The following is a 24596-nucleotide window of genomic DNA, read 5'->3' as shown; positions in this document are numbered from 1 at the left end:
CCTTTCCTCCAACACATTCCAGCCTCACTTTCCCAACATCTTCTCGAGTGTCAGTGACTCAAATGGAGGTTCTGATATCCTGTGGGTGCTTCACCCAAGTAACCATTCTTCATGTATCAGTTTGGACACTAGATGGTGGTAGCCTACTTTAACAAATTGTCATCACTGTTGATCTCATTCTCATTATTCTTGTATGCATGCATGTGTACAAACTTATAAATGCATAACCACACACATCCAATTCCTATTACTGTTCCTGGATAGCCGGTTGAGATTTGGCTATCTCGGTGCATAGGCTAACTCCAGATAATTTTGATTTTCTCCTGTAGCGATTCTGCTGTAAAATTCTATAATTTTCTGTGTAATGGCCTGTAATTTGTTTTCACAGATGTGTCGTAAGAATATTTTCTTCCTGTCTTCTGCATATTGAGAAATGCTTTTGTGACAGATATGGAGCTTGAGCACTCAAGCGCTACTGGCCCAAGTGGCCTGTCTTTCTGCTGTTCCATGCAAACCCATCTTACATTTTTGGGCTAACCTATTTTAATATTTATTTGCAGCGTTTGGCAAACTCAAAAGCACATACCTCACGATTCATCAGTGCCAATCTCCCTTGTAACAAGTTTAAGAACCGGCTAGTAAACATCATGCCATATGAGTCCACCCGAGTTTGCCTGCAGCCAATCCGAGGAGTTGAGGGCTCTGATTACATCAATGCCAGCTTCATCGATGGGTACAGGTACGACAATTTTCCACTTGGAAAGCTTGCCATTTTCTTATTTACTCCATACCAGCTGTTCAGTATCATCTGTAACCTTCAATATGTCGTTCCTCTTAGAAATAAATGTGGCGCATTTTTAAAGCTTGGCTTAAAAGTCTTTTGCAGCCAAAGAATCATTTTTTAACTGTAGCCAGTTGTGTAAAGAATTGCAGTTGTGGCACATCCCACTAATATCAATGAAATGAATGATCAGTTTATCAAATTTGGCCAGGACGTTGAGAGATCTCCCTTACTCTTTGAATAACACTAAAAGAACCTCTGTGTTCATCTCAGAGAGCAAATAGGGTCTTTGTTTATTGTCTGTTCTGAAAGTTGCCACTTTCATCAGTGCGATCTTTCTTCACTGTTGTATGGGTATCAATATGGTTTTAAATCTGTGCTGAAGTTTCTAGACATACAATCAACTTTATCTTCTGAAAGATAACAGCAGGGGATGCTGGAGATTTCTTTCAAGTCTTATCTTTAAAGATATGCACATACGAGTCAAATAAAGCAAAGATCTTTAATGGATGTGACTCAGTTTAAAGATTAGAAAAAGAATGCATAATGCAAAAAACTACTATACTGTCAGCTGTATTCTGCTTCTTTGCAAATAGAATAGCATTGACTCAACACACTTAAAGCACAGAGCATTAAAACAATTCACTTTTACTTCTTATTTGTAATGTATTGGCATTGACGCTCTTCCATAAACTCGTATCCGGGTGTCGAATTGGGCAGCAAAAGATTCTTGGAGATTTACAAGGGTTTATTGTAAATCTGTAGTTAAGTACAATCATCATTTGTACCTTTCCCTTTCTAATTCTCTCCCTGTCCAGAAACCAACACCCAAATGGGGGAGATTTAGTTCTTTTCTTTTGATCAATCTGTTCAGATGTGTGATGATACATCTCTGGATCAGGTGGGACTTAAACCAGGCCTTCATATTCAAAGGCAGAGACTATCACTGCATCACAAGATCTCACAAAAGGACAGTCGACAGAACTTGAACTTGTATTGAGGAACACCAGTCTCCAGTTCATTGCCTTATCCATTCAGCCATGGTTACAGGCCCTTGAAACTTAGAAACTGTCTATTGTATGGGACTGCTCTGTACAACAGTCCCCTTTTAATAGTCTGTTAGTCATTTCAATCAACATGTCTGGACATGCTACGACACATGGCCTAGGTAGGTGGGACTTATATCTAGATGATCTGGCCTAGCGGCATGAACACTACCACTGTGCTGCAACAGCCTGATAACTGTTAGATATTTTAATCAGCTTGTTTGGTTCAGCTGTGAGGAGGATGGTATTAAACTTCAAAAGGGCAGAGAGAGTTTATTAGAATTGTTGGACAAGTGACAAATGAAATTCAGATGCATAGAAATGCATTCAAATGAATTCGTTTTAGCAGGAAAAGCAAGAGGCAATACAAAATAAAAGGTACAATTCTAAAGGGAGTGCAAGAACAGAGAAATCTGTATGTATATGTGTATAAATTATTGCAGTGAGGAAACTGATTGAGAGTACAGTTAATAAAGCAAGATCCTGAGCTTTATAAACTGTGCCATATAAAAGCAAGGAAGCAATGACAAGCCTGTACTGAACAGTTTGGCCTCAGCTGGAGTTTTGCATTCAGTTCTCTGGGCACCATTTTTAAGGTAGGGTGTGAAAGTATTAGAGAAGATGGACCCAATGGTTCCAAGGATGAGGGTTACATAGATAGCTGGGAGAAGAGGTTGAGAAAAGTTGTAACAAGCATTCAAAATCATAAGGTGTAGAATGGGAGAAACTGTCTCATTGATAAAGGGATCAAGAACCCAAGGACCCTTATTTAAAATTTAAATTCATTCATAGAATGAGGGCATCACTGGCTGGGCTACCATTTATTGCCCATCCCTAATTGCAGTTAAGAGTAACCACTGCTGTGTGGTCGAGAGTCAAATGTAGACTAGGCCAGGTAAGGATAGCAGTTTCTTCCTGGAAGGGCATTATTGAACCAGATGGTTTTTTCCCCAACAATCACTCTTAATTCCAAATATTTTTATTGCATCCAAATTCCACAACCCACCATGGCAAGATTTGAACCCAGGTCCCCTGAACATTACCTGGGTCTCTGGATTAGCAATCCGATAATAATACCACAAGACCATTGTCTTCTTGTAATGAGTGGTAACAAAGCAGTGGTGACACAAGGGAAAGCATTTGTATGCAGTGAGTGATTAGGATGTGAATGCACTATCTGAGAGCAAAGTGGAGGTAGATATATAATCATGGCTTTCAAAGGGGATCTGAATTATTATTTGAAGAGGAGACATTTGCAGATTTACAGAGAAAAGGGAAATGACACTGGCTACATGTTCTTGCAGTCAGCAAGCATACACGTGGCAGACCAAATAAGCTCCTCATGTGATATAACTATGCTATGATTTTAGGTCTTGCTTACAGACAATAACTGTGTGTTTTCAGCACCACTGAGACACGCATGAGAGTACATGAAAAGAAACATTCATCCAAGGACTATTTAATGCCATGGAGATTGATAAAAGAAAACTTGACAACAGATATCTGTACTGAATGCTTGCACTGCTTGACACTTTCATTTGTATTTGTTTTTGTAATTTTAACACGGCAGCAATATAGTTTTTCCCAAACTAAACTCCTTAAATTCTAGTCAACACCTATTGAATTATTTACTAAAGTTGTGCAATTTCAGTCCTCAAACACTAAATTAATTCATTTAATATAAATTTTAATAATTGTGTAACCTGGATGATATCTGAGATTTAATTATATTTTTAGTGAAAATCAGGAATATTACAACACATTAATGATTTACATTATTACAAAAACTTACCTAAAATCAGGTTACAATCATTTGAAGTCTCTAGTATGTGGAACACATTAATTATGCACTGTTATCAGGAAGAGGAATTACTGCCAAGGGTGACTTTAGTCAGATAGGTATATCTATCATAGAGCACTGCCTCCATCTAGTGGGGAAGTGTGTAATTTTGTTTTACTTCAATATTACTTTGTGGGAAGTGGGTGTCGCTGGCTGGCTAGCATTTATTGCCAATCCCTTCTTGCCCCTCGAGTAGGTGGTGATGAGCTGCCTTCTCAAACTGTTGCAGTCCACCTGCTGTGGGTTGACCCACAATGCCATTAGGGAGGGAATTGCAGGATTTTAATCTAGCAACAGTGAAAGCACAGTGATATATGTCCAAGTCAAGATGGTAAGTGGCTTGGAGGGGAACTTGTAGGTATTAGTGTTCCCATATATCTGCTGCCCTTGTCCTTCTAGATGAAAGTGGTCATGTGTTTGGAAGGTGCTGTCTGAGAATCTTTGGTTAATTGCTGCAGTGCATCTTGTAGATAGTACACACTGCTGCTACTGAGTGTTGGTAGTGGAGGGTGTGATGCTTGCAGATGTAATGCCAATCAAGTGAGCTGCTTTGTCCTGGATGGTGTCAAGCTTCTTGAGTGTTGTTAGGGCTGCACTCATTCAGGCAAGTGGAGAGTATTCCATTACACTCTTGACTTGTGCCTTGTAGATGGTGGACAGGCTTTGAGGAATCAGGAGATAAGTTACTTGCCACAGAATTCCTAGCCGCTAACCTGGTCTTGTAGCCACTGTGTTTATGTGGTGAGTCCAGTTGAGTTTCTGGGTTAATGATAACCCCCCAGGATGTTGATGGTGGGGGATTCAGTGATGGTAACACCTTAGAATGCCAAGAGGTAGTGGTTAGCTTGTCTCTCATTGGTAAAAGCCATAGCCTGACATTTGTGTGGTGTGAATGTTACTTGCCACTAGTCAACCCAAGCCTGTATATTGTCCAGATCTTGTTGCATTTGAACATGGACTGCTTCAATATCTGAGGAATCACGAATGGTACTAAGTATTGTGAAATCAATGGTTCACATCCCCACTTGTAACCTTATGTGGGAGGGAAGGTCATTGATAAAGCATCTGATGGTTGGGCCTGAGGACACTACCCTGAGGAACTCCTGCAGAGATATCCTGCAGCTCAGATAACTAACCTCCAACAACTGCAACCGTCTTCCCATGTGTCAGGTATGACTCCAACCACCAGAGAGTTTGCCTGCTGATATCCATTGATTCCAATTTTGTAGGGCTCCTTAATGCTGCGCTTGGTCGAATGCAGTCTTGATGTCAAGGCCTGTCACTCTCTCCTCACCTGGGGAATTCAGCTCTTCTGTCCATGTTTGGACTAAGGCTGCACTAGGGTCAGGAGCTGAGTGGCCCTGGTGGAATCCAAATTGGGCAATATTTAACAGGTTATTGCTGAACAAGTGTTGCTTGATGTTACTGTTGATGACACCTTCCATTACTTTCCTGATAAGCAAGAGTAGGCTAATAGTATGGTAATTGGCTGGGTTGCATTTGTCCTGCTTTTTATGTACAGGACATACTTGGGAAATGTTTCACATTGTCAGGTCAATACAAGTGTTGTAGGTATACTGGAACAGCTTTGCAAAGGAGCAGCAGAGTCTGGTGCACAAGTCTTCACTATTGTTGCTGGAATGTTGTCAAGGCAACATTCTTTGCAGTATCTAGTGGTTCTAAACATTTCTTGATGTCACAAGTAGTGAATCAAATTGGCTGAAGATTTATCATGCACTCGGCACTTCTGGCTGAAGTTTGCTGTGAAAGCTTCAGCTTTATCTTTTGCACTGTGCTGGGCTCTTCCAGCGTTGAGGATGAGAATATTTGTGGAGCCTCCTCCAATGAGTTGTTTAATTATCCACCACCATTTACAACTAGATGTGGCAGGACTGCAGAACTTAGATCTGATCCATTGGTTGTAGGATCACTTAGCTCTGTCTGTCACTTGGTGCTTCTGCTGTTTAGCATGCAAGTAGTCCTATTTGGTGGCTTCACAAGGTTGACATCTTATCTTCAGGAATGCCTGGTGCTGCTCCTGGCATGCCCTCCTGCACTCACCAGTGAACCAGTCTTGATCCCCTGGCTTGATGGTAATGGTTGAGTGGGGGATATGCTGGGCCATGAGGTTACAGGTTGTGCTGGAGTACAATTCTCCTGCTGTTGATGGACCACAGCACCTCATCCAGTCTTGAGATGCTAGATCTGTTCAAAGTCTTCCCATTTAGCACAGTGATAAGAGTCGCAGAACACGATGGATATTTTGCTCAATGTGAAGGTAGGACATCTTCTCCATGAAGACTCTTACTGATACTGTCATGGACAAATGCATCTGCAGCTGGCAGATTGGTAAAAATGAGGTCAAGCATAGTTTTCCATATTGGAACCTATTGGTTCTCTCACCACCTGCTGCAGGCCCAGTCTAGCAGTTCTGTCCTTTAGAATCCAACCAGCCGATCAGTGGTGCTGCTGCCAAGTCACTCTTGGTGGTGAACATTGAAATCTCTCACCCTTGGTACCTTTTATGCCTTTGCCATCCTCAGTGTTTCCTGTGAGTGTTAGTTTAATATGGAGAAGTACTGATTCATCAGCTGAGGGAGGATGGTTTGTGATAATCAGTAGGTTTCCTTGCCCATGTTTAACCTGAAGCCACGAGACTTCATAGGGTCCAGAGTCAATGTTGAGTACTCCCAGGGCAACTCCCTCTCGACTGTAAACCACCATGCTGCCATGAGTATGACTATGTCAGGCTGTTGCTTGAGACACTTGTCCCAATTTTGGTCCTAGCCCCCAGACATTCTCACTGCACCACAAGATCCCCTAATAAAAATAGCCTACTCTAATTTCTGAACAGCTACATGCACTCCCACAAACCACCCAGTTTGACCACATCCCCCTCCATCCCACATTCATCAACTCTGTTATCCCCTTCCCCCAAACTGATCCAACCCTCAAAGCAAACCTATCCTACCAACCTAATATGACTACCTTCCAGCCACCCAATAGTTCTCTCAACCTGACCCAAATAACAACCCCAATGACCCAGTGACTCCCTCCGAACCTGACTATCCATTTTCTTAAACACCTCACCCAGCTATTCACCTCACTCACTAATTGTCTCCATCAATTTACTCACCACACCTTACTCACAACAGTTAAGTCTTAAACATATCCCCTACCCACGTCACCATCTCATTCCCTACTCACGCCCCACTCGCTCAACTGCCCCTTACCCACATACCCACCACAAAAACCAACACCGCCCACTTACCTGTATTGTCCACTTACTCCCTATTCAACTTACCCAAACCCCTACATCACCTACACTATACACCAACACTTAACCCACACCCATCTATCCATTCACAAACATCTCAAGTGGACAGTTAAAATTATTATGCAGCAGCTGCTATAAAAGAGATAGAAAACCTATTTGTCCCTCATCTACTGCCATCTAGTGGAGTTTTCTGAGGGACACAATACTGGGCACTTCAGTCAAAGCTGCATTTGAAATACCTCACAAAAAATCCACAGGAGCATACAGTCAAGATCATTTATAGATTGGGGTCATTATCTTCAATCCAGCAATATAGCAAGTATATTTGCTTTGAGATTTACCGGAATTTGTTTAGAACTTTGGCGTTTGAATTTGTATTCAGTGTTTTGTGAGGTTGTGCACAGTTTGCTTGATAGGTGCTTCATTTTCATTGGTCAACAAACAGTTTTGAACACTGCAGTTATTGATCAGAAACAAAGGGCTGAACCTTTCATTTTTTGTCTAAATGTGGTTAAGAGGAGTGATTTGAGAGGATTTCACTGAGAAACCCAGCAATATTTCACACAGTATTTTACTGACATACGTCATTAATTATCTCTCCAACCCCTATGATATTCCTCAGGTCCTGTCCTGTACACATCTTATCACATACCATTCCTGGAACAATTCGCCACTCAGCAGATCCCTGCCCAAAGACCAACATTCCTTGCAGACATGCCAATTTTGACAGGCTGCTGTTCACACAGATCAACATTAACAATCTGACATTGGCCCTCATTGGCAGTGTAATGGCACATTGGACAAAAGCTAAGCTGCCCAGAACACATGGTGGCATGGCTGAGAGCCCCTCGACCATGTATCCCTATTGTCTTGCCATGGTCACTGTTTAACCACCAAACTGCACACTTTACCTGTTCCTGAAAACCTTAAGTCTGTAGATCAAATCTGAGTATCTACCACTGCTTCCCCAGTTCCCATTGGTCACATGGATCTAGTCATTGACCGAAATGATATGATCAGGCAAGCATTCAGACAAATCCAAGTAAGAGCTTTTATTGATAACCGGAAAAAAGGCACACAAAGGAACTGTAAACAGGCTGCAGTTACCAAACATCATTCAAACCAAATACTGGCATTCTTGATCTTGACATTCATTGATGGTCCTCTGTACTCAGCTTTCATCTACAAGAATGGTATGTCACTCAGGTCCTGTGTGCCTTGTAGCACCCAATGCAGTTGAACTCTGTCTTCTACACAAAGAGGTCCTTCCACTTGAATGTCCTCACCCTTTCCCTCAGGAGACTGTTCCCATCTTCCAGTTCCTAGTACTTTTCACATTGCCTTGTTGCTTGCTCTGATCATCAGATCACACCACACCAAAATGTTATAGCACACTGTACCAGGACTATGCTTGAAAGATATCCCTGGCCACTCCAAACTGTGGAACTGGACCTTCAACATCCCTATTTTCTGATCCACCATGATTTTGGTCATAGTATGTACACCAATTTGGTGAAGGTACCACACTGGCTGAGTAACAAATGGTTTATATCTGAAAGGTAATGCCTGTTGGCACTCCAACCCCTTCCCAACCCAAACCTACCTTGACCATTTCACTCTCTATTGCATTCATTACAGGCTACGTAACAGATGCAGCTGGGTGGCAACAATTGATTGATTAGTCTATGAACTAGTGACCATATCAATTGCAGAATCCATTTGCTTGCCAACAATCATGTAATTGGTGCTCAGGTGACTAAACAGCTTGGGGTGGGAACAGGGTAATGAGAAGTATTTTCATCTCCATCAGTACAGAGGTTGTTTGCAGTCTACACCATTTTAAACTTGAAGAAAACCAGTTAATCTTTCCTTCAATATTTGTTGTAAGCTGTGACTTTTAAATGTCCCTTCTATAAGTGAACCAGCCATCTTGTGTCTCTTGCAAACCAATGGAACCAGCCAAAGGTGGACAACTAAAATGCAACATTCTGGCCAATATAAGAATCATAAGGTTCTCAGCAACTTGTAAATAGAAGCCACCACCGAACTCGTCCAGTTTTCCTCTAACCATGCCAATTTTTCCCTTTTTGTTTGTTTGTCTTTCATGCATGCGCTTGTAAGGAGGGATTTGGGGATTGGAGTTTTAATTAGTGGTGTTATATGCTGGTGTTTTATAACAGTTTAGCAGTAGTTAGGGTATATTTGCTTGCAATAAATAGTAATTCTTGATAAGTACTTGGCCTGAGCTCTCTATCAACCTGGTTCTAAAGGTCAGGTAGATTGGGGAATTTTGTGTACTTATTTTAAAATCTTTACCTTTTGTGACAACTGCAGAGATAGTAGGGCTGGATTTCCAGCATGCTATCCCAGTGAGTCATGAATGTTCAAGCAGTTTTCCAACTGCATTCAATTTCTAGGGAATGCCAAATGATGGCTGAGTATCAACGTGCCATAAGTGAGGGGTGAGGTTGAGGAGGTGGGACCTTCATTGTAACTTCTGCAATGTGTCAATTGATCCCGTGCCATTGGCATCATTCTGCATCAAAAACCAGCCCTCCAGCCAACTGAGCTAACCAGCCCCTACCCAGAGGGTTGTAGGGATCTTGAAGTCACTGTCTGAACGTCTGGTGGAAGCAGACACCCTGTAACCGACTGATTAAGAGACCAGGAACTGGAAGCTAGTTTAGGCTGTTTTCTGCAGTTTTGTAATGATTTGTTTTATTTTGGTTGAAAATTGTAACTTTTATTGTATACGTCATTTTAACTAAATATGAATGGCACACGTTGACACTGTTTAGAAATCATTACATACTACAGTTTAAAGACTTTAGTTTATTATACATGTCAGCTAGTTCTCCTTTTTATCACTGATGTTAACTGGCAGAACGAGTAACCCAAATTAATTGCAGTGTCATATGTATCGATCTTGAATTATTAAGGTTTGGTCTTGCTTGACTGTAATTCTTTGAACTGTTTGGATAATTTTATTTGATTAGATCGGGGAAAATATCAATCTTTATTCTTTAAATTATGTTGTAAATAAATACAAATCTTCAGAAAACATCTGAATTTTTAAATTATTGTATGCAAACCTTTGCAATTATAAAGAGCTTAACATGAAAGTCTCCTTTTAATTGCTTTATTTGTCTCAGTTAGATTATTTTACAAGGTAATGAACAGACCATTACATTCCCTGTCCTGTGGGCAAAGTCATACCACATGCTGGAAGGAATAAATTTCTCACTCATCCATCTACCTTAACAACATGCAGCTTTGCCTGTTCAAACCCTTTTGATTATTCAGTTTAAGAGTGAATCTGCTGGTGGGTTTACTGGGTGGGCATTCATGGGTGCATTCGGCACCCAAATATTACATAACAGCTGATATGATGCAAACAGGTGAAGACCAACAGTTTTATAGAACAATTTCATCAAATACAAAGCATTCCAGAAGAAGTGGAAAGGGGCAGCATGCAGAGCAAACTGTGTTGGAAGGGATAGCATGGGAACAACAAAATGGGGGCTGGGATAATATGAGGGGGAAGGGATCACATAAGAAGAAGGTTGGGAATGAAAGATGATATGATGAAAGGGATGGTTTGAGCATGGCATAAAAGGGAGCACTTTGGGAGGATGGAATGGCAAGGGATGGGGATTTAAATAAATATTGTTGCAGTAAAGTTACTAATTTCACCGGAAATGTGCATGTCTCTGATAATTTTTAAATAATAACAGGAATGTAGAAATGTGTGTTCTGAAAACTACATATGTTTCCTCAATGAACAGGCAGCAGAAAGCTTATATTGCCACACAGGGACCACTGGCAGAGACCACAGAAGATTTCTGGCGTATGCTGTGGGAGCACAATTCCACAATTGTAGTAATGCTCACAAAATTGCGCGAGATGGGTCGAGTAAGTAATTTGCCTTTGTGCTCCCAACTGTACAATGAAATTATTTACAATGAAAGTCATTTGCTGGTTATTAGCTAAGATATTCCATTTGTAAACATGTAAATAGTAGTACAGGTCCCAGGATTGAACTTGTCAATGATTTTTTAGATGAGTGAGGTGGTGAAGAAAGAAAGAAAACAAAAATATAGAATTAAACTTAGAGCCATCTGACACTGAATGTGCATAACCAAATTGTAACACCTCTTTCGACTAGAATGTGGTCATAGAGATCTACAACACAGAGAAAAGTCCTTTGGCCTATCATATTAGTGCAGGTCAAAAACAACTACCTAACTGTTCTAATATCCCATTTTTCAGCACTTAGTCCATAGCCTTGTATGGCTTGGCATTGCACGTTCAGATCTAAATTCTGCTTAAATGAAAATTTCTGCCTCTACCAACCTTACAAGCAGTGAGTTCCATCTTCCCAGCACCCTCTGGGTGAAACGGTTTTTCCTCATATCTCTTCTAAAACCACAACTCCTTACCTTAAATCTACTCCTCCTGGTCACTGATCCCCTCCATTGATTCCAAGGGAAAATGTTTCTTCCTGTCTACTCTATCTATGCCCCTCATAACCTTCTATATCTCCATCATGTTCCCTTTCAAACTCATCTGCTCTCAGGAAAGCAACCCTAGTTTATGCAATCCTTGCTGGGCTAAAGGGCCTGTTTCCACGCTGTAAGTAATCTAATTTCTTCATCATGGAAATTCCCCACCCCAGGAAACATCCTGCTATATCTCCTCTGCACTTTCTCCAATGCTATCACATCCCTCCGAAAATGTGGATTCCAGAACTGCACGCAGTACAATAACTGTCGCATAACCAAAATTTTATACAATTCCAGCATAACCTCCCCGCTCTTAAACTCTATGCCTCGGATAATAAAGGCAAGCATACCATGTGCTTCCTTAACCATTTTTCCACCTGTCCTTATGGCTTAAGGGACTGGTGGACATAGATATCAGTGTTCCTCTGATCCTCTCATACAAAAGGTAAAATTTTAACCAGCTTTTGAAGCAATAAATATAAGTGTGTAGTGTCACCTGTTTAGAGATTAAATTAAACCTGAAAATACTTCTTATCAGAAGGATGGTGTGAAACTTGAAAGGGTTCAGAAAAGATTTACAAGAATGTTACCAAGGTTCGAGAATTTGAGCTATAGGGAGAGACTGGTTAGGCTGGTGCTGTTTTCCCTGGAGCGTCACAGGCTGAAGGGTGACCTTATAAGGTTTATAAAATCATGAGGGGCATGGATAGGATAAATAGACAAAGTCTTTTCCCTAGGGTGGTGGAGTCCAGAACTAGAGGGCATAGGTTTATGGTGAGAGGGAAGAGATATAAAAGAAACCTAAGGGGCAAATTTTCACGCAGAGGGTGGTGCATGTGTGGAATGGGCTGCCAAAAGAAGTGGTTGAGGCTGGTACAATTGCAACATTTAAAAGGCATCTGGACGGGTATATGAATAGGAAGGGTTTAGAGGCATATGGGCCGGATGCTGCCAGGTGGGAGTAGATTAGGTTGGTATATCTGGTCAAGACGGACGAGTTGGACGAATGAGTCTGTTTCTGTGCTGTACTTGAAAACCTTAAAACAGATTTGGCAATATCAGTGGATAGAGTTAACAGAGCCTAATGACTTTTGCACTTGCTCCAAAGAAGGGAAGAACTCAAGGGCTTCCAGCATCCACAATATTTTGCTTTTATTTTACTGTTTAGAGGTTTTATATATATTATGCTCAGTGGTGCTGATTCATTCTTTTATTCTCACCAGGAAAAGTGCCACCAGTACTGGCCAGCAGAGCGCTCTGCTCGGTATCAATATTTTGTAGTCGATCCAATGGCTGAATACAGTATGCCACAGTATATTCTGCGGGAGTTCAAAGTAACAGATGCCAGGGTAAGTGTGAGATGTGAGTCGTATCAATGTTTCTTTAAGTTATTCTCATGTACATACTAATAATGTGATCCACTGTTACAAATATGTTTTGCCTAAAGTATTAATTTGTAATATCATTAGCTAGAGAGATAAAGATAACCTGGAGAGAAAGATGTGATTAAGAGGAGATGCGAGAGAGAAGATAGGAATAACTATTTAAGTTGAAAAACATTAACTAAGAGGGGAGGATCCTCTTGAGCCTTTTGCTATGGTTCCTGAACAGCTAGTAATGAGAAGAGACTTGCCTCAACTCAGGGTCAGGTACAGAGCTGTTTAAGTTTGCTTAAACAATCCCACAATTTGAAGAGAGGGATGTGGAGAGATGTTTCATTTCATTTGAGAACATTGCAAAACAAATTAAATGCTTGATTTGATTTGATTTATTACTATTGTTACGTGAACCGAGATACAATAAAAAGTATTGTTTTGCATGCTAACCAGACAAATCATACCTTATCTAAATACAACAGGGTAATAGAACAGAATACAAAATATAATGTTAGAGCTAGAGAGAAGGTGCAGAGAATGATCAACTCTAATATATGAGAAGTCCATTCCTAAGTCTGAAGACAGTGGGAAAGAAGCTGTTCTTAAATCTGTTGGTATATACCTTTAAAAGTTCATATCTTTTGTCTGATTGAAGAGGGTGGAAGAGAGTATAATCAGGGTTGGATGGGCCTTTGATTATGTTGGCTGCTTTCCTGAGGCAGTGGGAAAAGTAGACAGTTTTCCATGATGGGCTGGGCTGCATTCTCAACTCTAATTTCTTGTGGTCTTTGACGAGCTGTGATGCACCCAGAAATTTGAATTCTGCTAATCCCATCTGCCTTTGTTAAATTAAGCTATTATGGCTTTGCAGACACATATGCAAGAGTATAAATGAAAATAATTATCTTTACGGTGTGTGCTAAGCAACTGTTGAGATTTATGATGATCAAAACTTGTTTTAAAGCAAAGGACACTGACTGGCTGTGGCATCAAAAATCATTGTGTTTGGGAAGAACACAAGCTACTTAACTGGGGTCACTGAGCAACATTCCCTCCATATGCATGCTCATTGACATCCAGTTCCAGAAGTCGCTGTTGGGAACTGACCTCGGCGCACTTGAAAAAAAAATTAGAGGGGATGCTGTTACTGTGTTTGCAATGCTTTAGTGGAGTGGTCCTATGACCCAGTTTGTGGGTGTAAAATTATATTGGCTTTGAACAAAATCAGGGAGGAAATGCCCAAGAAAACAAAACCTCAGCCCTCCTTTTTCTTTGAGACCCCACATAGAACATAGAACAGTACAGCACAGAACAGGCCCTTCAGCCCACGATGTTGTGCCAACCATTGATCCTCATGTAAGGTAAACCTAATGTACGAACCCTCAAATTTCTGTGACCATATGCGTGTCCAGCAGTCTCTTAAATATCCCCAATGACCTCGCTTCCACAACTGCTGCTGGCAATGCGTTCCATGCTCATACAACTCTCTGCATATAGAACCCGCCTCTGACATCCCCTCTATACTTTCCGCCAAACAGCTTAAAACTATGACCCCTCGTGTTAACAATTTCTGCCCTGGGAAAAAGTCTCTGGCTATCAACTCTATCTATGCCTCTCATTGTCTTGTACACCTCAATTAGGTCCCCCCTCTTCCTTCTTTTTTCAATGAAAGAGTCTGAGCTCAGTTAACCTCTCTTCATAAGATAAGCCCTCCATTCCAGGCAGCATCCTGATAAACCTCCTCTGAACCCTCTCCAAAACATCCACATCTTTCCTATAATAGGGCGACCCAAACTGGACACGGTATTCCAATTGTGGTGTAACCAAAGTTTTATAGAGTTGCAACAAGATCTCATGGATCTTAAACTCAATCCCCTTGTCAATGAAAGCCAAAACACCATATGCTTTCTTAAAAACCCTGTCCACTTGGGTGGCAATTTTAAGGGATCTATGTACCTGCACACCAAGATCCTGCTGTTCCTCCACACTGCCAAGAATCTTGTCTTTAATCCTTACTCAACTTTCAAGTTTGACCTTTCAAAATACATCACTTCGCATTTATCCAGGTTGAACTCCATCTGCCACCTCTCAACCCATCTCCACATCCTGTCAATGTCACACTGCAGCCTACAACAGCCCTCTATACTGTCAACGACACCTCCAACCTTTGTGTCATCTGCAAACTTGCTAACCCATCCTTCAATCTCCTCATCCAAGTCATTAATAAAAATTAGAAAGAGTAGAGGCCCAAGAACAGAGCCCTGTGGAACACCACTCACCACTGACTTCCAGGCAGAATACTTTCCTTCCACTACCAATCGCTGTCTTCTGTCGACCAGTCAATTCTGTATCCAGACAGCTAAATTTCCCTGTATCCCATTCCGCCTGACCTTCTGAACGAGCCTACCATGGGGAACCTTATCAAAGTTTGTCAGTTGAAAATGCACCAGAAAACCTCACTACTGCAAACTCTCAAAGAAGAAGTCTATCTACATCACTGTCCCCAGAAAAAGGAACCTCAGTGCCAGTAGCCTGTGTGGAAAGTGATTTTGGTTGCAGAGTTACAGTTAGGGCAATGTAATAATTCTGTTTTTCTCAATTTAACATTTCTTTGCCGGAGTACGTATCAAACTGCAGGGTGTCATCTTATTTTTTTCCCCACAACTGGAGGAGTATGTTTGTTATTTTTCAAGAAGCATAGTTGGACATAATTGCACATTTTAAACAAATCTCTAAATAAATACTGAATCCTTGCTTGAGCTAAGGTTTTTTGCAATAAATTAGATTTTTATTTGTCAACTTGAGAAATCTGAATGACTTTGGTTCTGATACTGAGCTTCATATAGTCTAATATATAATTGGCAATTATCAGCTCCCTTTTCAAATTTAAACATTGTTATGGCAATGGAAGAATAGGATACAGAAAGAAATCAATCCACCCTTTCTAACTTTGTTGTTGTAATATTCTTGCTTTCAGATTAAATGTTCACTTATTATGTTCACTAAGTGAATGAATGGGAATTTTTGAAGTGTCAGTGTACCATTGTTTTGTTGTGTGAAGTTCAAGCCCCACCACTCAAGTTGACGAATTTGAATTCAGTTAAAAACAAGTTATCAGTTGTGGTGACCGCAAAATTACTATTTTCGCAATAGATGCTGGACTTGATTGCAATGCCCACATCCAATGAATAGAAAAACCTGTTTTTGACTCCTTTATTGCACTGAGAATTCACATAATCGTTCCAATAATTAGAAGAGAATTGCAAGTTGTCTCTTTTTAAATCAAGAATCGTGACCAAAGATATGTGCACGTCAGATCAATAATTTCAAGTTGTACTGTATGTTGAAGAGTTTTGATAATGATAACACCTTTATTATTGTTATCTACTTTCAGTAGGTCCAGGTGTTTCTTTTAGATTTCCCACATCATCAATATTTTGTATTTTGCCTTCTTACATAATTGACAAAATTAATATACTGCATGCAATTACCAGAATATTTTATTGCTAACACATGTTGTAAAATAAATATATAAGACAGAGGTTTATGTAGTTCACAATACTGTCTTGCTGATGTAATATTTCAAATGTGCATTTTTATTGCCACGGTTTTGTGGTGTGCACACCATTCACAAAAGGCATAAATGTCATTTTCTGTTGAAATAGCTTAGCTTTATCCTTTGACCATGGAAACGTGTATTACATTTGAAACTAGCAATGAGGCCATAGAGGTGGTGCTGGTGAAGTGGTATAAATAAGTGTGTTATCATTTAGCAAAATGATGGCCTCTTAGATATTCCACTTGTTTTCTTGAAGCTTGTGTGAGGACCATAGAAAAGCTACAGCAGAGAAAGAAGCCATTCAATGCCAATTATTCTGCCAGCTGAATAAACTAGCACCATCATCGCTGTAGCCTTGCGGGTCACAGCACTTCAGGTGCAGATCCAGGTTCCTTTAAAATAAGTTGAGGATTTCCATCTCAACAGCCAAGTAGGGTAGCGCATTCCAGACCTTCGGCACTCTCTAGGTGAAAATGTTTTTCCTCATGTCCCCTGTAATTTGCCTTATCCAGATGTATAACCTCAGACTTCACTGGTGTGATGTCCATTTGTCACTTGCCCCCTGCACCCCCACTCAACTAAACCTTTGGTATCATCCTCTATCTCTTCACTATCAACCACCCATCTTAGTGTTGTCTCTGTATTTCCCAAACATGCCTTCTAAAAGCTACTGTTTGAGTGCCTTAAAAAATTAGCTTATTTATTGGACTCTACTTTTCCCTATTTGTTTCATTTTTTTGACTATTAAAAATAAAAACTAAATAAGGATAAAATGCAACAGTAACTTTAATGATCTGTAAGACAGCACATCTACCTATTACTAGAGTTACTGTATCATCCATGCATTTTGAAAGGAAAATATTTGCTGGGCTACAATGGAAAAATGTAAGTGGTGGCACTAATTGGATAGCTCTTTCAATAAGCCAGCATAGATAGATCTAATAGATCAAATTGCTTCTTTCTATACTTTCAGATTTTTTTGATCTAACAAAGTTGGCTACTCCTATGCAAATTAGTTTAGGAGACCTAAAATTATCTGTTTAAATAGGTTTTCAAGCATTTGACAATACATTGTGGTCGAGGGTTATGGTTTTAACTGATTCCCTCTTGTCCTTGAACACTTTCTGTGCCTATCTCTTTATCTCTAGCACCATGAAAGTATATCAGTAATGAAAGTGGTAATTAAATTCACTTGTGGTTCACAATGTTTTAGCTTTACTCTCTACATTGATGTGTGTCCTCTTGAGGGAGAAATTCTATAGCTTTTTTTCCATTATTCCTCCATTGTAAGAGAAAATATTCAATTAAAATGTCATTTAAACACCAAAAGATTTCCAATCTTTACTTTTAATTTTAAATGTAGGATGGTCAGTCTCGAACAATCCGGCAGTTCCAGTTCACTGATTGGCCTGAACAAGGAGTGCCAAAAACAGGAGAGGGGTTCATTGATTTCATTGGTCAAGTACACAAGACTAAGGAACAGTTTGGACAGGATGGACCTATCACTGTGCATTGCAGGTAAGCAGTCAGCACTTTTCATAATGATAATGAAATTAATTACAACCAAGCATATTTCCATGACAAATTGATATCTCTGTTGAAATCTTTCTTACACAACTGGAAAGAACTGTAGACTTTGCTTGACTGACCTCTTTGTGAGTTTTTTTTTCTCTTTTTGTTAATATAACAATGTTTATTTTCTGTTATTGATCGTTTAAGTGAACTGTTTGATAGTTTAGTAAGTCTGTAGGAACACCAGTTCTTTCCCCAAGATTTTGTTTTTCTCAGATAGTTTCAGACGTGGCACTGTTACTTTGGGTTAATTGGTTATGTGCAAAGTGTATACTGGGTGATTGAGCAAGAAAGAACTACATGTTGGCATGGAGGTTATGAGGGACTATTGGAAATGGGTGGGGATGCAACAGGGCAGTGAGGACTATAAGGTCAAAATTATAATCCGACATCTGGAATGAAGCCCCAGAGATCTGAGGCAGTTCTTTTTAACCTGCCCCACCTTACACCTTAGCACCAATATTTCCTCTAAGCTGCATGGCTATGTGTATGCAGCCACTCTGACATTGCACCACACACAGCAATCAGCATGCTGACACTTACTGAACTTGGAGATCCACACACAAAAAAAATTACAAGGAATGTTGCTGAACACTGAGTCACATGAAATCAGCTCCTGGGCATGGTGGGCCTAACTGTATCCTGCACTGGCACCCACTCTCAGTGGATCAAAGATCATGCCAATCAAGGTACTTTCAACTGAGCTGAGTCCTGCAAGTCAGATAATTTCACAACTCAAGTTATCCTCCTCAGTCAAGAACAACTGCACCATAAAAAGTTAGTGCACGAGAAATGAATTCAACAAAGCTTTTAAATGCATAGCTACACAAAAATCTGATAAAAGATTCTCCTCTTCTAGCGCTGGTGTGGGTCGAACTGGTGTTTTCATTACCCTGAGCATTGTGCTGGAACGGATGAGGTACGAGGGAGTTGTGGACATGTTTCAAACAGTGAAGACATTACGAACACAACGGCCTGCCATGGTTCAAACAGAGGTGAGATATTTAATTGATTTTTTCTTAACTAGTAGAAATGCACCATGTTAAATGCCTTAAGAATAGCTTGTAGCAATGTCAATGTTGTTTGTTGTCTTATCATATTCTGTCAATATGACACTGACATTATATGTAGAAATCTTATTGGGAGAGTCCAGTCCAGTTGCCAGGGTTGTCAAAGCAGTGAAAAGTCTAGATTTCTCTGGTCATACACTTTGCTGCAGGCATTCATTGGAATTTATCTAGCATCCATCAGATGAATTTTGACTTGGACAGTAACACAAAAGGCTCACCATCAATCAATCTTGTCTTCCAGACAAAATGATTTCACCTGTTGGGTTTTAGTGCCCAAGATAAATTTTGCCTTCTAAATTGGTAGAGATGTTGACAGGGTTGATATTTTAAATGCACCATCAAACTTGTGACATTGTATTATTTGCTGAAACTTGCTGCTGTTCTATGTTCTGCAGTTAGTGGTATCCTTATATTGAATTAGAATGTTTGTGCCACATGTAATTAAATCATCAAATCCCTACAGTGCAGAAAGAGGCCATTCAGCCCAACAAGATTGCATTGACCCTCCGAAGAGCATTCCACCCCGACCAGCAGTATCTTAGACAGGGTTGTAAGATTATATGTAATAAAGGATGGGTCAGCTGTGTGACTTGGTGCTTAACAGCAATAGATGTAAGACTGTGCATTTGAGTGTGTAATGTTTTGTCAATCATTCCACCTGTATGGCCTGAAAGCATTGGTTTGTGCTTGCTTTCCCACTGTGTGCGCAGTGAAGAGCAACTCAGGACTGCCAAAACTTGGCCAGTGCACCGTTGGGCTTCAAACATACCATTGGCATCGGAAAGTGCAGGTTATCCCAACTGTGGGGGAAAAGGACAGATGGCATGCAATGTAGCATACCACATTGAAAATTAGTCAAGGTTCAGACAATAGCATGAGAAAACCCATGAAAAGTAACACTGAAATGACTAATTTCAGATTAAATCCTGCCCATATACTCTGCGTAGGTCAACAAAGTCACCCCCAGTACATCCAACAATCATCAGTTCACAGATAAAAGATAAAGCACTCTTTATTGAGTTTGCTTTGAACTTTATTGGAACGTTACATGTCCAGGTGAACTAAAGCAAGGCTGAGAGTTAAAATTAACAGGTGACTGGAAGCTCAGTCACATTTGTGAACTGAATGAATGGAAGCGTTCCACAAAGCGGTCAGTCAGTCTGCTTTTTGTAAAGGAAACCACCTCAGGGCAGTAAATACACTAAACTACATGGAAAGAAATTTTACTTTGACGGAGTGTTTTGGGACTTGAAAAATGAGTGGAGGAGGTAGAATTTCAGGTGTTACATCTCCTGCACTTGCATGCAGAAGTGTTGTGGAAAAAGGAAGGGTAGATGGGTGAAAGTGGAATAAACCAAGATGTCACTGGGGGAAACAGTCCCTTTGGAATTGTGAAAGGTGAGGCAAGAGGAAGATATTTTTCATGGTGGCACTGTGCTGAAGGTGACTAAAATGACAAAGAATGATTAATAGAATACAGAAGCTAGAGGGTCAAAAAGTCAAGACAAGTGGAAATCTCTAATGGTTCCAGAACAAAAGGAAGAGTTTAGAGCAGGTGCATAAATTAGAATGGAAACAGTTGACAGCCCCATCAATTATAATGCACAGAGAGGGGAGTGCATGCAGATCAGAAGTACTCAAGTGCAAGGTTTAACATCTAAACAGATGCAACAGTGAAGAAGAAACAAGAAGAATGGAAGAGTCCCTACTGCAAGCTGGGCTTTCTCAAATGTGGACAAGTCAATTGTGGGAATCATTGGGGTTAGAGTGAGTGTTGTTTGTAACATTTTTTGAGGGGCATGGATAGGATAAAGAGGGGAAAGATATAAAAGAGTTCTAAGGGGCAACTTTTTCATGCAGAGGGTGGTACGTGTATGGAATGAGCTGCCAGAGGAAGTGTGGAGGCTAGTAAAATTGCAATGTTTAAAAGGCATCTGAATGGGTACATGAGTAGGAAGGGTTTGGAGGGATATGGGCTGGGTACTGCCAGGTGGGACGAGATTGGGTCGGGATATCTGGTCGGCATGGATAAGTTGGACCGAAGGGTCTGTTTTCCTGCTATACATCTCTATGACTCTAAATAGAAGCCATGATGTGGAGGAGCCAGTGTTGAACTGGAGTGGACAAAGTTAAAAATCACAACACCAGGTTATAGTCCAACATGTTTATCTGGAAGCACTAGCTTTTGGAGTGCTTCTTCTTCATCAGCTACCCGATGAAGGAACAGCGCTCCGAAAGCTAGTGCTTCCAAATAAATCTGTTGGACTTATAACCTGGTGTTGTGTGATTTTTAACTTTGCCTAGAAATGGAGACACAGAAGTCAAGGAAATGAAAAAAATCAGATGGAGTTGGAATATGTTGAGGCAAAATAAGGTGAAAATTGGAAGCTGAGTTGGTACAATTTTCTAATTTGGGCAAGAACACCACAGTGCAGTTGAAAGAGAAATGGAGAACAATTAAGACAAATGAATCTACATATAAACAGCCAAGTTGAGAAAGGTAGTGCTGGATAAAGACTGGTTGGACCTCCATTCCAGGAAGAAGAGGTGAGCTTTTCGACTGTCCAGAGACAAAGGTAGAGATGGATCAGATAAAAGTTCCAGGAAATTGTTAAAATGAGAGAACATCTGTAAAGTCAGAGATACAGATAAATAAAGACTGGATAAGTGGGGAGAAATAGAGACAAGATAGAAATTGAAAAGTCCAATGGGGCAGTAACAGGCTGAATTCATGGTTTTGGGAAGGTCAAAACAGGCTGTTCAATGTTGCAGAACTATGATGTTGGAGACTGTGGAGAATAGATAACAGTCATGGAAATAGGTCCTGGTTGAAATCATCGACAAGCAGAAAATGAGGACTGCAGATGCTGGAGATCAGAGCTGAAAAATGTGTTGCTGGAAAAGTGCAGCAGGTCAGGCAGCATCAAAGGAGCAGGAGAATCGACGTTTCGAGCATAAGCCCATCGATTCTCCTATTCCTTTGATGCTGCCTGACCTGCTGCGCTTTTCCAGCAACACATTTTTCAGCTCTGAAATCATCGACAATCCTGCAAATAGGTCCTGGATGAAATCATCGACAATTGATTCCTGGTTGTGTCTGTCCAGTTCTCCCCTATGATACCCAGACAGAGCTTTTACATATGTTTCAACCAATTTTCATAAAGGTTTCTGGATTGTTTTTTATTAATCAATTGATTAGTAAAATCTTATTAACTCTTAAAAATTAAGGGAAACATGCTCTAAATGCAAATATCAGATGCAGTAATCAGTGGAAATGCATAGCCCTAAGATGCTAGCTGAAGTCTTGATGATTACTATAGCAATGCTATTATCAAAATGGGTATAATCGGAACTGCAATGAATACTGTGAATGCTATTCATAGCAGAAATTTGAGTAATATACCAACCATGATGCTTTTCACTCATTCTCACAATCTGCATAAAATCTGACTTGGAAGGAACTTTGGTATCTGTGGTACTCGTTAGGTATCCAATTTGTTATGTGAAAAAAGTGAAAAATAGTCAATATGCACTTCACACTGCTGTTACAATGTGAGACCAATGAAATCTTATTGAAATTCAGGACTTTGCGTTTTCAACATTGGCCTTTAGTGAGTGACATTATAAGTGTTTCAGCAACTTTCACTCCAGTATTGCCCAGGATCACACATAATGACTTTCATTTCTCTTTAGAGATGTTTGGTGGTCATATTTCAATTCCACTGTGTTATATATTAATCACTCATGTAAGCAAATATTTTAGAATAACAAATAAAAATAATTAGTTGTGTATTTTATAGAATTTTTTAAAAAAATTTAAATTTTTAATGAAATCTTTTGAATTCAGATTTTAATGGAGAAGACACAGTTTTATTGAACAATGTTTAATTTCTGTCTACAGGACCAGTACCAGTTATGTTACCGAGCAGCGCTGGAGTACCTTGGAAGCTTTGATCACTATGCAACGTAACTTCTATCACCCAATCAGAACTTGTGACTTTCAGGACCCAGAAAATAATTTTTTGAGCCATATCAAATCATTGTTTGGTTATCCTGTACAGCGAGTTGTCAAGGTGTAATGATATCAGCAACTCAGAAATTCTATCATGGTTCTTGGACTTATCAGGAACTAAGTTGACTTGTTTTAACTCCGAACCAATATGATAATAATTTACACATCTCAAATCCTCTTCAATCTACATGGGATTCCTTTTTTGATTATAAGTTTAGCTCAAATATAATGCATCAGTTTTTTTTGGGCTTTAACAGGGGTGCCATCAACAATTTTATAAATCTTTTTATTAAAATTGGTATTTTTTTCTGAAGCTAAATTGTTTTGCTCAATGGCAAAACAGAATTCCTTGTGCTGTAAATGCATTTTTTAATTTTATTATAATTGGTTAAGTTTTTATATTCTCCTTTTTGCTGATTTAAGGGTTCTTTATGTTTGCAACAGAGCTGCCCATTTTAGTGCAGCTCTGTATTTAATCCGGGGTGACTGGAATCTTAACCACTGTTCTGATAATAGCTGCTGTATCTACTCCTAGGGATAGACAAATCAAACTGAAGTTTAATCTTATATGAAAGTGTCTTCTCTCCAGATACTGTACAATACAAAACTATTAATACTGAATAAAGCAGGAGCCTGGTGCTGTTAGATGAATTTAATAAAAAAAAACAAGGATGCATTTTGGTTTTGTACAGTTTCTTAATATGACCGATTTGATCCTTTCCTTGTTTTAAAAAAAATAAAAATGTTAGAAAAAGTAATCAATACCCAATAATCTATTGGAGATAAATTTAAACTGGATCACAACCAACTTCATGTAAACACTGCAGCGCACCTTGCTACAAACTTCAATCACCTACCCAGAGAAGAGCTGGGAGCAGCAACGCTTATTTGTCACCAATCAGACCAGTTGGTCTCTGTTTTACGTTGACTATTGTGGGAGTTAAGACTGCTAAGCGTTTCCTTACCAATAGCCTGAATTTTCCAGTTAGCTATTATGGTGGGTGGAAGTTCTGTGATTGGATAATCAACTGTTATTCTGTGGAGCTGTTGCAGTAGGGTGTCTGGGTGTGGAATTGGGGAAGGTGGTGGATGAATGCCAAATATAATCAATTAGAATGATATCGACTGTAACCTGATTTGAAAAGGTTGAATTGTTCGGAACACGCTCATTTTTACCTTGTGTATGCATAGTGCTGTAGGGGTTACTCTGTTGTATACACAGTCTGTTTTCTATTTGTTGACAAATGAGATCATCATTGGAAAAGTCTTGATGTTAATAAAGTTGAATAATCGGGTTTTATACAACGTGGTTTCATTGGGGAATTCTTACTTCTTATTCCACTCTTGAAAATTAAAGCTTCATCTATGATAAGCATCAATCCTCCGTTTTGGTCTGCATGCAGATATAAATATAAATTTACCAAAAGCAGTTTAGTAGAAAAATAAGGCCATTGCTGATTAAAAACAAATTAATAAAGTGAAGTTGGGAGGAGAGTGATGATGAGATGAGAACTCAAAATGATTTGCAGATGTAATATTGTGATCACACTTGTTTTATGTA

At 39.8% G+C, this 24596-nt stretch overlaps 1 protein-coding gene across 21 annotated transcripts in view; it reads left to right on the top strand.

Moving 5' to 3' along the window:
• Positions 1-24340, top strand: part of ptprfa (protein tyrosine phosphatase receptor type Fa) — a 440327-nt gene extending 415987 nt beyond the window's left edge. For all 21 annotated transcript variants that reach the window (XM_072574526.1, XM_072574516.1, XM_072574533.1 and 18 more), the window contains 6 exons: positions 561-739; positions 10730-10856; positions 12670-12795; positions 17745-17899; positions 18813-18948; positions 22925-24340. In XM_072574526.1, the coding sequence (XP_072430627.1) occupies positions 561-739; positions 10730-10856; positions 12670-12795; positions 17745-17899; positions 18813-18948; positions 22925-22993 (792 nt within the window). In that variant the 3' untranslated portion in view covers positions 22994-24340. The remainder of the gene's footprint in view (positions 1-560; positions 740-10729; positions 10857-12669; positions 12796-17744; positions 17900-18812; positions 18949-22924) is intronic.
• The last annotated feature ends 256 nt before the right edge of the window (positions 24341-24596 follow it).

Source organism: Chiloscyllium punctatum, chromosome 7 (assembly GCF_047496795.1).
Source record: "Chiloscyllium punctatum isolate Juve2018m chromosome 7, sChiPun1.3, whole genome shotgun sequence".
Lineage (NCBI taxonomy): Eukaryota > Metazoa > Chordata > Chondrichthyes > Orectolobiformes > Hemiscylliidae > Chiloscyllium > Chiloscyllium punctatum.
This window is presented reverse-complemented; position numbering and strand designations above follow the sequence as displayed.